The 12826-nt window shown below is 33.6% G+C and overlaps 1 protein-coding gene across 3 annotated transcripts in view; it reads right to left on the reverse strand.

The window, feature by feature from the left end:
- Positions 1–12826, reverse strand: part of AKAP11 (A-kinase anchoring protein 11) — a 49442-nt gene that overhangs the window by 30099 nt on the left and 6517 nt on the right. For all 3 annotated transcript variants that reach the window (XM_036932392.2, XM_036932393.2, XM_057494646.1), the window contains exons 2-4: positions 9365–9462; positions 4131–4247; positions 1406–1453 (exon numbers count right to left, since the gene is read on the reverse strand). In XM_036932392.2, coding sequence (XP_036788287.2) covers positions 1406–1453; positions 4131–4247; positions 9365–9415 — 216 coding nt within the window. In that variant the 5' untranslated portion in view covers positions 9416–9462. The remainder of the gene's footprint in view (positions 1–1405; positions 1454–4130; positions 4248–9364; positions 9463–12826) is intronic.

Genomic DNA, 12826 nt, shown 5'->3' on the forward strand with positions numbered 1-12826 from the left:
TCATTAACATATACAGTTTATCATCTAAAATCAAGTGCTTTAAAACTAAAAAATTAAATGTACTAAAATATTTTAATAGCTACTTTACCTGTAGCATTTTATACATATTGGTATCAATGTCCACATTGTACCTCACATATCCAAGACCATTAGGCATTGATAGTGTCTAGTGGCGAATGTCGATCAGCAGTCTTCATGTTTAACCAAGGAATTTTCCATTTTTTTCATACAGATTCTTACCTATAGAATGTACTTCTTTGGAGCCTTTTATATTTGTAAACTACAAGTCTATTTTCTTCTCCAAGGTATTATATTAGACTTAAACTGAAAATTTTATGAAAATGTAAAGGAAAATAGCTTTTATGTTTTCTTTTCATTTGCCCTTTTTATGTAAATACTTTACTCAGTTAAAGAATTACTAATGTCTTTGACCCTTCATAGAGTACTTTCCAATATAAACATGATTTTATCAGTAAATCTTAACAAGCAGAATAAGAGAGAAATACTTGGAATACTTCTCTTTTCAGCTTCACATTCTCAGGAATATGTCCTCTCTTCTGCCTTCTGTCTACGCTATTTCTTTTAGGCAAGGGCACCATCAAGACAAAGAAAGGGCAGTGTTCAGACATTATCACCTGATATGCACTATTCTTCTTCTATTAGGAGATGCTTTACACACAAAAGGAAATGTATGGCGATCACAAATTTTAAAAAGCAGCACATGGTTAAAAAAAGTTTGCATATGCACTATTCTTCTTCTATTAGGAGATGCTTTACACACAAAAGGAAATGTATGGCAATCACAAATTTTAAAAAGCAGCACAAGGTTAAAAAAAGTTTGCATACCACATCTACCCAAGTTTCCATCACCCTTTATGTAACTGTGAGGCTTCCTTTGCTGAGCCTAATCTCCACTATCAGTCCCTCTCTAAAGACCTGCCTAAATCAAATTGAAATATTTTGCATTGATTAATCATCTTTTTTTTTTTTTACAAATTCTACCTTTTAAATTTAACTATCATAACTAAAAATATAAGAATCTGACTGTGGAGTTAGATCATAAAACCATCAAAATTTAAAAACAAGTCTTACATTCCACATTATGCACAGACTGGAGAAAATGTTAGCCTGCATTTTGCTACCTTGTCAGATAAATGACATTTGTGGTTTCCTAACCTAAAACTGCTTTCGGTAACACGAACACTGAGTGAAAATGCTAAAAGTGAAAATGTCCAAGGCACACTCAAAAGCTGATCTCAAAATGTCTTCTTTTAGCTTTAAACAGGAATGATAAGAAGAGTTGGTGTAAACTTTGAGCTAATATGGCAAATTTTTCATGGCCTCAAAATTTGTTCCAAATAATCTCTTACAGTCTTTGACAGTTCAATAAACTAACTAACCATACCTGTATATGAGCAGCATCTGTTTCTTCATTAAAACCTAGAAATGTGACCTGAATAAAAAATGAATACAGTACCATTAATGAGTTTTTAAATCTTAATCTCAATTAGATTATGATAGAACAGAGAAACAGGAAAATAGCAAATAAAGCATAAAATACAAATATCAAAATCATTATGTATTAGAACTGAAACTAATATAGTATTACATGCCAATTATACCTTAATTTTAAAGAACTGTCAACTGTCTTAGACACAATGACTTGTTATTTCAGAGATGATCACAAAGGTTTTTCAGCAAAGACTTGGCTCCATAATGCAGTACTTCAACCTCCCCTACATCTATTTCATTAGCAAGTTCAATCAATTCTACTCCCAAAACATATCTCACATACATCCACTTCTCTCCATTCCCCCGCCTCCACTTCTCATTTGCAGTACTGCACTCTGTCTCCCACCTAGTCCCAGGAATTTTGGTGTCATTTCCCTGTCAAAACCCTCCATGCTTCCCAGTGCAGTCTTGACACGCCAAGGCTCTGAATTAGTGGGTTACCTCACTTTCATTCACACACATGGGCCTACTCCCATCTTCTGGGTCTACAACATGCTTGGTATGTTCTTCCCTATGGGCTTTGCAACAGTGCCTCCTCAACCTGGATCTCTATTCCTTGGATGTTTACGTGCCTAGCTCCTCCTCATTCTTCAAGATCCAGTTTAGATCCACCTCTTCAGAAAAGCCCTCACTGGGTAGGCCCCCAAGAATATCTCCTTATTGATTCCCTGTGATAGCATCACCTATGTCCTTCAACACCCTCATAAAGAGATTGCTCTGCAGAAATGTATATGAATAAACTTCTAAAGAATACCCAGTGCATGAGAAAATGTTACATTACTAAGTAGAAAAGACAAGTTACAGAAAAATGATATAGAACACGCACACAATTTCAACCTTATTTTTAAAAACATATGCATAGAAAATAATACTGAAAGGCTGTACACCCAACTATAAGCAGTAATTAACTTTAGATGATGGAACACTAAGTAATCTTATTTTTTCAGTGTTTTTTCTTTTTTCCCTAATTCATACAATTAATGGTTTTTCTTTTTGCCCTTTTAGTATTTATTTTTCTCTGAGGAACATGTACTACTTTTATAACCTGAAAGTACTATTTCAAAAATTCATATTCCCTTTATATCTTTGATGCCATAGGAAGAAATTTTTTCCATTTGAAGACAGAATAGTAAACTGTCTACTAAGCAAGTACTGCAATTAAAAATATGAACACTTAAATGATAGCAACATGGATAATCAATTTCAACAACTAAGGAAAAACTGCATAGTTAAAATATAAAGCAACAATCCACTTTTGATCTCTTTCTGGTAATAGAGAAAAAAGTCAGAATCTTAAATTAGCTCAGGATCTTTATTCTGATTAAATATAGATACTACCTCACAGAAGTGTTACAGTCAGTTTCCCAGTGTTCCAATAAATTGTTAATCTCTAAGAGCCTGACTCCTCATCTATACAATTCAAGGCAAAACAACTCTTCTCCCGTAGTTGTGAGACAATGTGGAGAAAGGTGCTTAGCACATAATAGGCACTCTTTAAAAAAAAAAAGAATCAAAAACAAATTTCCTTCCTTTCTTTGAAAAGATACTTGTAGATATGCACACCCTGAAGTGAGACAGAAATTCTTTCCATTCTTTCAAGTTTCCTTTTACTGAATACAAAAGAGAAAATAAGCTGACATGGGATTTTGAAGATGCCAGCGAAGTTTTCTATTTCCCACTGATCAAGGAATATGGGTTCAGAAAGGCACTACGTAAGTGACTGGAAAATTGTTTGAGGGCAAAAGGACACAGGACACTTGTCACTTGGCAACAACTAAGGAGATTGGCTCAGCTTTACTAAAATAAAGTAAAAAGGTTAACAAAAAAGTCAAGAGCCACAGGAATTGAGCTGACACAGAAAGAAAGAGCTCAGGTTAGAGAACACTACAGGCCTAAGAGCTGTGCTCATCATTCTGTGGAACTACTTCAGATACAGTTTCTCAAGGAATATGAAAGAAAATTATTGGCAGAAATAAAAATAATCAAGACTTTTTACCAGAACCCTGATTTAAAAAAACATTTATCAGTTTTGAGCTTCAATAAGCTAATACCATATTCTAATTTGGTAACATAAATGTATTGACAGACTATAGTTGTATTGTAGAAAAAAATTTACCATTTTTTATAGTAAAAACTTCAGACAGACTAGAAACACTGATGTAAAGAGAAAAAGGCGAGCAAATAATGTCTTATCCTTAAGCAACAGATTATCTTAATTTCAAAATAAATTTATCACACTACCTTTTCACTTTGAATTAAAGCACTGAACTTATTTAATCAAGACAATAAACAATAACCCAAAAAATGAATACATACTTTATGTTTCATAGTAGAAATATTAGTATTAAAGTACCAATTACTGGATATAGTAGGAATCATCTATTACAGTGCTATATGTCCAATGAGTGGTCAATAAGGACTATGCACTTAATTAAATGTGCTCATTAAAACACACTAAAACAATCATGCCAGTTGGTATTTGGAACAGGTAGTTCTCATACATGTACTGATATGTAGAGATTTTAGGCATTATAAAAACTGATCATGCAGTTTTACAAAGAAGCATGGAAATACATTGTGTTTTATTAGGAAAGGGAATAGAAAGTAATATGTCAAACCTCAGTCAAGTTGGCACGTTCATCCTGCTTCAAACGGTCCTCTGCTGATATACTACATAGTTCCTTTTCACTCTGTAATAAAGACTTTACAGACTGGAAAACATCTTCACTGAAACTCTGCAAATAAAATACATTTTTAATTTATTTAATTCTAAGACACAGTAAAAGATCCTGGAGATATTCTTGTTTTGAATGTTAAGTTACTACCTCTCCAATTAATATTCATTTGGCACCATTCAACATACACAGAACTCAACTCAGAGGAAGAAAGAACAAAAAGCTTGAGTTCCACACACTCAAAACACACACACACCATAGCCTAGGTATTCAACCTACCAGAGACCACAAGGCACTCACACTGGGTTCACTTACTCTTACCCTGCACTAAAATCTAACAAGACTATGTACCTGATTTCCAAGGCATTGGCATAAGAGTAGCAACAATTTATATAAGGAGTGAGATGATGCGGAAGCTACAGTAAGGCATGATAACAACAGCAATTATTCTCTTAACAAAGTTGGAGATGGAAAAAAGAAAGAGATAATAACCCAAAATAAGGCTTTTCAGGGGCCTTAAGGCAAACATGATGGAAATGAGGAAAGGTAATCTAAATTTGGCAGGGGAGGATGTCATAAATGCAAAGGAACAGAGGGAGGGAAAAGTTACATACAGAAAATAATGAGTAGTCAGACATAAATAGAATATTAATTTCCTTCTGCCTTTTCTCCTTCTGCTGATTTTTTGATATGCTCTTCTATTAGACATGTTTTTATTTCCCAATCTTACCCTGTAGAAATCCTACCAATTCTAAGATCTGTAAAGATTTTCTCACCACTTAGTTATAATACATCTCTCCCAAAGTTCCTAGTGTACCTTAGACCATTTGATCATTAAGATCATTTGCACATTAAGATCATTTAACCTATCTCACAACATATTATTGATGTCTTCATTTATATTTGTCTTTCCTAGTCATTACACCAAATTAGTGAGATCAGAGACTGTATTTTACTCAGTTTGTTTCCCTAGATTTCAATACCTTGCATATTGTATAAACTAAATAAATGTTTGCTAATATTAATAAATTAAAAATGAACAGAAATCTTTGGTCTAAGAGAAGAGATACAAATACATAATCAAAGCAGTTAAGAAAAATATGTAATGTTAAATCTGAATTTTAACTATCAACATGAATTCATGGTTCTTTATATACATATATATACTATATTTTCCACTGAAAGACCACAGAAACAAGTAGCAGCTATACTCAGTAGCAATGAGCAAAGCCAGCAACCACATTTTAGTTTCTAAATACCATTCACCAATAAAAAGGACACAAGCTCCTTGGAAAAATGGCTGGTTCCAGGTCTGAGGCAAAGAGAGCAAGATGTGTGGCTGGAACATCTTTCTGTGACAGAATGCTACGAAGCACTCACAGATTAACTGGGTCATTTCATAAGAACATAAAGCCAACTTGAAGGAACTTCCAGTGGCCAAATTTGGGCATCAAAAGAATAAATATGGTAATGGATTACAACAACTGTATTTTTTTTTTAATCTACATGTCCATTAAAAGAGACAGCTAAAAGGGTGGGGGTAAGGGGAGAGCACTTCCTTAAGTAAGAATGCTGGCTGACAAATATGGAGAGAATGACAAAATTGGTAAATCTCATTTGTGACTCCCAGTGTAATTACTGATTTAGGAAAGGATCAATATATTCTAATTCACTGGGCTAAAAGCTATTAGGGAACAGTATACTCACACTGTCTTGCAGCCTTACCCTACAGATTACTTATTAATCATATTAATTACAGATCAATTATGTCATCTTTATATTGGAGATATCTGGTGGTTATAACTTTAATATGTCTGCAGCCTACCCTTATGTGGTTTCAAAAAAGAAGTATGTACATGTGTATAGGCATATGTGTGTGTATGAATATATGTGTAAGTGTGAGTGTAGAACAGGGTTAATTAACAGAGGGTGAATCTAAGTGAAGAGTATATATAGAGTTCACTGGTTTTTTTTTTGTTCCCAACTTTCCTGTGGGCTTGAAAATATTCAAAACTTACAATTAATGGGTGGGAGTTTTCAGGCTAAGGTATAAACATGGACTCAAAAAAGGGAAAAATAAGAAATGTGAAATCTGAACTTAGACATGGAAGGAGCAATGGGCACTCCTAGTACCCAGATCTTGGTTTCTAAATACTACTTAGGGCTCTTTGAAAAAAAACCTAGTTCTGGTCTGAAGAAGGGAAAATGGGTGTGAAACTGGGTCAATCTGTTGTATGAGAAAGCTATTAAACAATCAAAGAATTATGAGCCTGAGGCAAAAGGAGAGAGGCACTGGCTTGGAGGAGCTCCCAGGGACCAAGTGTGGGGCAATTTGAACAACTTAAAGTAAATAAATGAGAATGAACAAATAATTATAAATAATTAGAACATTGGAAAATATATAATTTTAAAAATCCATCGAGTCCAGAGCAATATAAATGAATGAATGAGTGGAAATAATTCATTTGCCACCATTTAGGTGTGACTATTCCACCAAATCATTGATCTGAAAATTGGCAATTAAAGGGAATCTACACTGCTATTACAGCAGATACTGTAGTTTACCTATGGGTTGATGAGGGAAAGCTTTTCTTTAAGACAAATGCCAGCTAATAAAAATAAAAAGAATGATAAAATTAGGAAAACTGCCATTTTGCAATTTCAGGACAAAATAGATTCAGGAAAGGGTCATCAAGGGATGCCAAAAATATTAGGTGAAAGATTGTTGGAAAAAAACACAGCCAAGCATCATCCCATTGATCGCTAACCAAAAAAAGAAACTACCTTTAAAATGGACAGCTCTGGCAGAATTATTTATTACCTTAATCAACTGATCAATTTTTTATCACTGATCATACGAAAAGCTAAAATTCTTTCCTCAAATCACCCTATAAAGTATTCTTGCCAAAAATGTTTAACCTGAGCCTAATTAAGATTTTAAACCTAACTTGTTTATATGTTTATATGAAAGTTTATATATTATAAGTTTATATGAAACACAGAAGAGAAAACAATAACTTAAATAACACTGTAAGAAAACAACTGGACAAATCTACAATGTGGAACATTCCATAAGAAACTGGCCTAGCTTGTTCCAGAAGTCAGCCTTGAATTTAAAAAATGAAATGCAAGGAGACACTCTCTCAGACCAAAAGAAAGGTAAGCAAGTCATGACAATCAAGTGCAACTTAAGGCCTATGAGCCTACACTGATCCCAGAATGGGAGTGGGATTCAAAGACATTGTAGGGATAATACAGGAAATCTGAGTATGGCTGAGTATTAGGTAAGGCAATTATATTTGATTTTCTTGGATGTGATAATGGTGTTATTATATGGAAGGACGTTGTTATTCCTGGGAGAAGCATGCTCCAGTGTTTGGGAGTGAAGAGACATTAAGACCATAACCTTCGGATGGTCCTGCCAGAAAGTAAATATATACACACAGGCACACGAGCACACAGGAAAGAAGAAAAAATATTAAAAACTGTTGAATATATGTGGATAGTATGCAGGTTTATGTGTGGGTGTACTATGCTTTAACTTTTCTTTATGCTTGAAATTATAATAAAATGTTAGAAAAAAATAATAGAGTAGAAAATACAGCTTTTTCTGATTTTCAAAATACTTGGTTCCCAATAAACACTCAATATATCTTTAATACAAAAGTAAAGTAAAATCTAGGAAATACAGTACACCTTTTGAGGTCCACATTAGCCAACTGGGAAGTTTCTGTCATTCAGCTATACCAAATAAAGACATGAAAAGTGGTATAAGTATGTAACACACACACACATATAAATTGTATATGATATTTGGATTCACACACTTATCCAAAAGGGTTCCCAAGAATTCAAGTGAATTCAAATCAAATCTTTTTTGTACCGAATAAGGATTATGTAAATAACAAAAAACATTAAAATAGTATGAAATTTTAGCTGCATCCTAATTCCTTATCTTAGGTATATACTGGTAAATTCAAGTCAAATAGGTATGTAGTATTATACATGAAAAACAAGGTAACTAGCTCACTAGTGTATTTCATATACATATTTCTTAGTTCTAATTATTAAAGCAATCAGTACAATTTAGGTATTAGTTTAAAGTTAAGAGTCCACTAGCTAATCTGAAAAAAACTATATAGTCCACTACAGTTTACAGAAAGTAGAAACACAGAGAAAATACCTTTTATTGTACTTTTTTCAAATTAAAAGTGGACCTATTAAGTTTAAAGGTATTTAACCTAAAAACATATGGAGCATATTACTTTAAAATGCAGTTACCATACTGTTTAAAAATTAAGTTTACTTTGTTTTCCAATTTTGTAAGCACCCTACAGATTTGAGAACTATTCTTATACTTAGCAAACCAAACATTTCTTATTTCTCAAGAAATGAGTGACTAGATGAAAGAACAGGCCTACAAGCTTATAAGAACACTAACAGAAGTTGGGAAGATCAGCAAAGTAGATAAGAGTTATCATGAGAGAAGGAAAACAAGACAAATGCTGTTAGAAGTCAAAGAGCATTTTAACATGTGAGGACCAGTCATCAGTGTCATATAAAGTAGAAGGTAAAGCTTAGACAAAGGGTTTACAAAGGCTGCTAACCATCTCCTAGCACCCATTCTCCTTTCCTTCCTTTAAGCAATACCACAAAGTTATCGCAAAAGACAAAAATGTCAAGAAATGGAAAGGTAACCAAGCTGTCTTAAGAGGAAAAGGGGGTTCTTCCTCAAACTAGAAAGAAAAGATGAGGAATCATATTTAATTGGATCACTACTGATAATCCAATACCTAGTATAAGGCCTGGCATTTAAGAAGCAAGCAAATTTATACTGAATGAATGAATGAATGGTAGTATTTTGGAGTAAAGCTAAAGGTATATAAGAAAATTTACACCTGAAGTTTATATTGCAAAAAAAAACTTAAGTTCTACTGAGAAGAAATGAGGAGAAATTGTGAACTTTGGGAAATAAGGTTTATTGTCTTCATGATTTCATATCACTATTTTTATATATGCCAATTTTGCAGTATTTTAATGTTACTAATTTCAATAATGAGATTCACTTAAAATCAAGAATATCACAGATGCTTAGCTTAGACTTCAAAAAACAAAATCAAGATTTTTATTAAACTACCACTAAGCAGAGCCTAATATAGGGAAATTACTTTTCTTACCGATGCTCTAGTCTTCACATGACTGCTTCTGAATGTCTGGAAGGTCGCCATAACTACACTACTGTATGTAATCAATGAAGAGTTAATCCATAAAACACCTGAAGAAAAAGAAAACAACTAATTTATTGATCTCAGTGGTATTCAGGCAAGCATTCTGAAATAACATCTTCAAATTTAGCCATTTAAAAAAATAAACATAAACAAAAATTCTGAGCCATAGAAATTTACTTAGCAATCCAACAGGAGTATTTAAAAAATATGTGAATATGGTTACTTTAATGAGTTAAATTATTACAAAAATCTTTTTTTTAGGTTCAAAATTATTATAGTTACCTTTATCTGGTCAATCTCATTACCCTTGTTCATTATAAAAAATAAAATGTTTGAAAGCCTCAATGAGAATACTTGGAAAACCTTTTAAAATCTAAAACAGAGAATATCACAAGAAGAATTCTAGCTTTCTTGCTTCCCCAAAATCACCCTATCCCACAGCAACTGTGGATAGTCTAAACATTCTTTTTTCTTGGGCAGAAAGGTTTGATAATATATAAATGAGAATATGAAATCTGTACATATCATATAAAATCAAATAAACAAAAACAAATCTCTTACATAAGAATCTTAACAGCATACCAATGACTAAAGTTCAAAAAACATCCAAGTTAAATGATTAACAGTACTTAAAACATATGAGCACACACACACACACACACACACACACACACACACAGACTAAAACTGTCTTAACTTTTTTTCAGTGCTTTAATAAAATACCTTTGAGAGCTTAAATCAACTTGGGTATTAACCACTCAATATTCACATCGGACCAGAGTAATCTGTCCATTCATTCAAAGCCTATTTGCACTAGATGCTATGGATACTGGGGAGAACAGGCAACTATGACCCTCTGAGTTCAGAGCCTTGTAAGGAAAATGTTGTATTACAGTAAAGGGTGAGAGTCACAACTGAATTCTAAATCACTAAACAAGAAAGATTTGAATCAATAATGATTTAAGAAATGGCTTATTAGTTTCAACCAAACTGGCTTTATCAAGAATTACCTAGTTGAGATTTTTAAGACATTTGGTTAATATAAATTTATACCATGAAGAGATTTATATGCAAAACCAAATTTCAACCTAGTCCACATCAGAACTGAAAAAAACCCTAAATTTTAGTGGAGTTCTGATTTTATATTCTTTCACTATAGAGACAAAACTGTGCAGACATGCAGGCACGCACCTCCCTTTAGAGATTTCTAGATTCTAATTCTGAGACAAAGAATTATGATGGTATCTTATTTTGAACTAAGATAAATCCTAGTGGTCTCTTTAACAATAACATTTGACAAATGACTGGAATTGAAGCAGGATTGTAAGAAAGGAAAGAGAGGTTCCAACAATTCAAGATAGCAATATACCAGGGTTCAGAAGAGTGCCACTCCTGTTCCTATTCTACCTCTCACTAGCCTGGTTTACTCTAGATCAATTGCATATCTCTGGATCTGTTTCATCAATGTAAAAATTACCCTACTTACTGGACAAGTTTATGGTAAGAATCAAATGGAAAATAATTTATAAAAGGTACTTTGGAAACCATAAAACACAGGTAAAGAAGAATGAGAATGTTTACTTAAGGACCAAAATGATCAAAAGGATGAAAATTCTCAAAACAAGATGCAAATATAAATATTTATATGGCCAAAATCCTTTTACTGTCCCAGGCCAACTCACTCTCTTTTTCCCACAGTTCTCTTCAACTGCCAGAAATCCTCAGAGGTAAAGGGACTTGCCTCAAACTTCATATAAAACACAAAATATGGAGTTCAACACAAGGGTTCCAGAGAAGCAAAACTCTCAAACTCAGCTCCTGATTAAACCAGCACCTCCTTTCTGCTGGGCAATTTTGTAGTGAATGTCAAACCCTGAAAATATTCCTGCCCTACAAAAAAATTCTCCTGGGAATTCATCACAGTAAAGAATGATTCTGTAGCACCCAGGGTTCTAATGAGAGCTGATAATGCACCAAGGGCACTGCTAAGACATTTATGTTAACATCTCATTTAATCCTTAGGACAGGCAGAGTAGTATTCCAGCTTTACAATGAGAAAAACTGAGGCAAAAGGAAATTAGGCAATTAGCGTAGGCCCAGTAGAGTTGCAATTCAAATCCAAATCTTCAAACTCGAAAGCCCATGCTATTCCCACTCCTTCAGAGTGTTTAAGGTTTGAAAAGCTGTTCATCACACTTTATAACAGAGAGAAGTAAGAAGAATTCTAGGTGCCAGAAACTCTAAGAGAGTGACTGAATAACCTAGAGTGCATCTCCCATGATACAACGCCACTAAAAACAAAGCTAAAGGACAGAGAACACACAGACCATCTTTACTTTCTCCTCTGACTCTGGAAAGGCAGAGCTGGGAAAAGAGATAGGAAGCCGCAATTACCTCTGCAGCTGCTAACTAAAGTCAATATTAGCAAAGATTAAACACTAACTCTTTGGAGGTTTCACCAGGAAAAAAACTGACCAATTATCTAGAAGAGCTGCTCCCTGGAAGACATGCCCCTGAGGCAGAAAAAATGGTTACAGGTTAGAGGGAGCCAGGGTGATCTGAGATAACATCCTGGATTTGACACTGCTACCTACCCAGCTCACTTTACACACAATATTCCTGAATGGCTGACCTAGATAAAACACTTTTTTCAAAGCCGTGTACTATAGCAAACAGAACCCAATATGGACCTAAGAAGGAACATTAAAAACAAAAAAAACTTTAGAGGAGACATTAAAGGAAGAAAAAAAAATCCAGACCAATATGATCATGCCACCCAAAACTCACATCATCTATTTTCAGAATAGTACCTCAGAATTTACATTAATAAAAAATAAACTACATTTAATTCCACATTTACACTCTGTTTCATTCATTGAAGAAGAACGCACACAGTTACTGAACTCTACTACGTCATTTCATATGCAATTTAAAACATAAGTAAAATATTATCCCACAAAGAAAAAAATCGATCAGGATATCTATGCAACAGTCCATAAAAGTGAATCCAATAGGAGATATGACTTATACTTCTGGTAAAGCAAAAAAAACGAAGTCCGCTTTGGAAATGATGGAAAAACAGAGACACGGATACTTTCAATAAATCACACCTACCCTTTGATCCTGTAGTTTCACTTCTCAAAATTTATACTACATATACACTTGCACAAAGTTCACAAAAATATATGAAAAAAAGACAAAAACCTAAAAATAATCTAGAAGTCCATCAATTCAAATGAATCATAACACATTCGTATGACTATTATCCAGCTATTGAAAAGAGATCAATACATACTGACATTGACAGTTGCTATTATCAATACATACTGACATTGCTCCCAAAATACTAAAGGAAAAATAAGTTGCAGAACAGTATAAATAATATGCTCTCTACTTGTGATTAAAAAAACC

This window comes from Manis pentadactyla, chromosome 17 (genome assembly GCF_030020395.1).
Source record: "Manis pentadactyla isolate mManPen7 chromosome 17, mManPen7.hap1, whole genome shotgun sequence".
NCBI lineage: Eukaryota > Metazoa > Chordata > Mammalia > Pholidota > Manidae > Manis > Manis pentadactyla.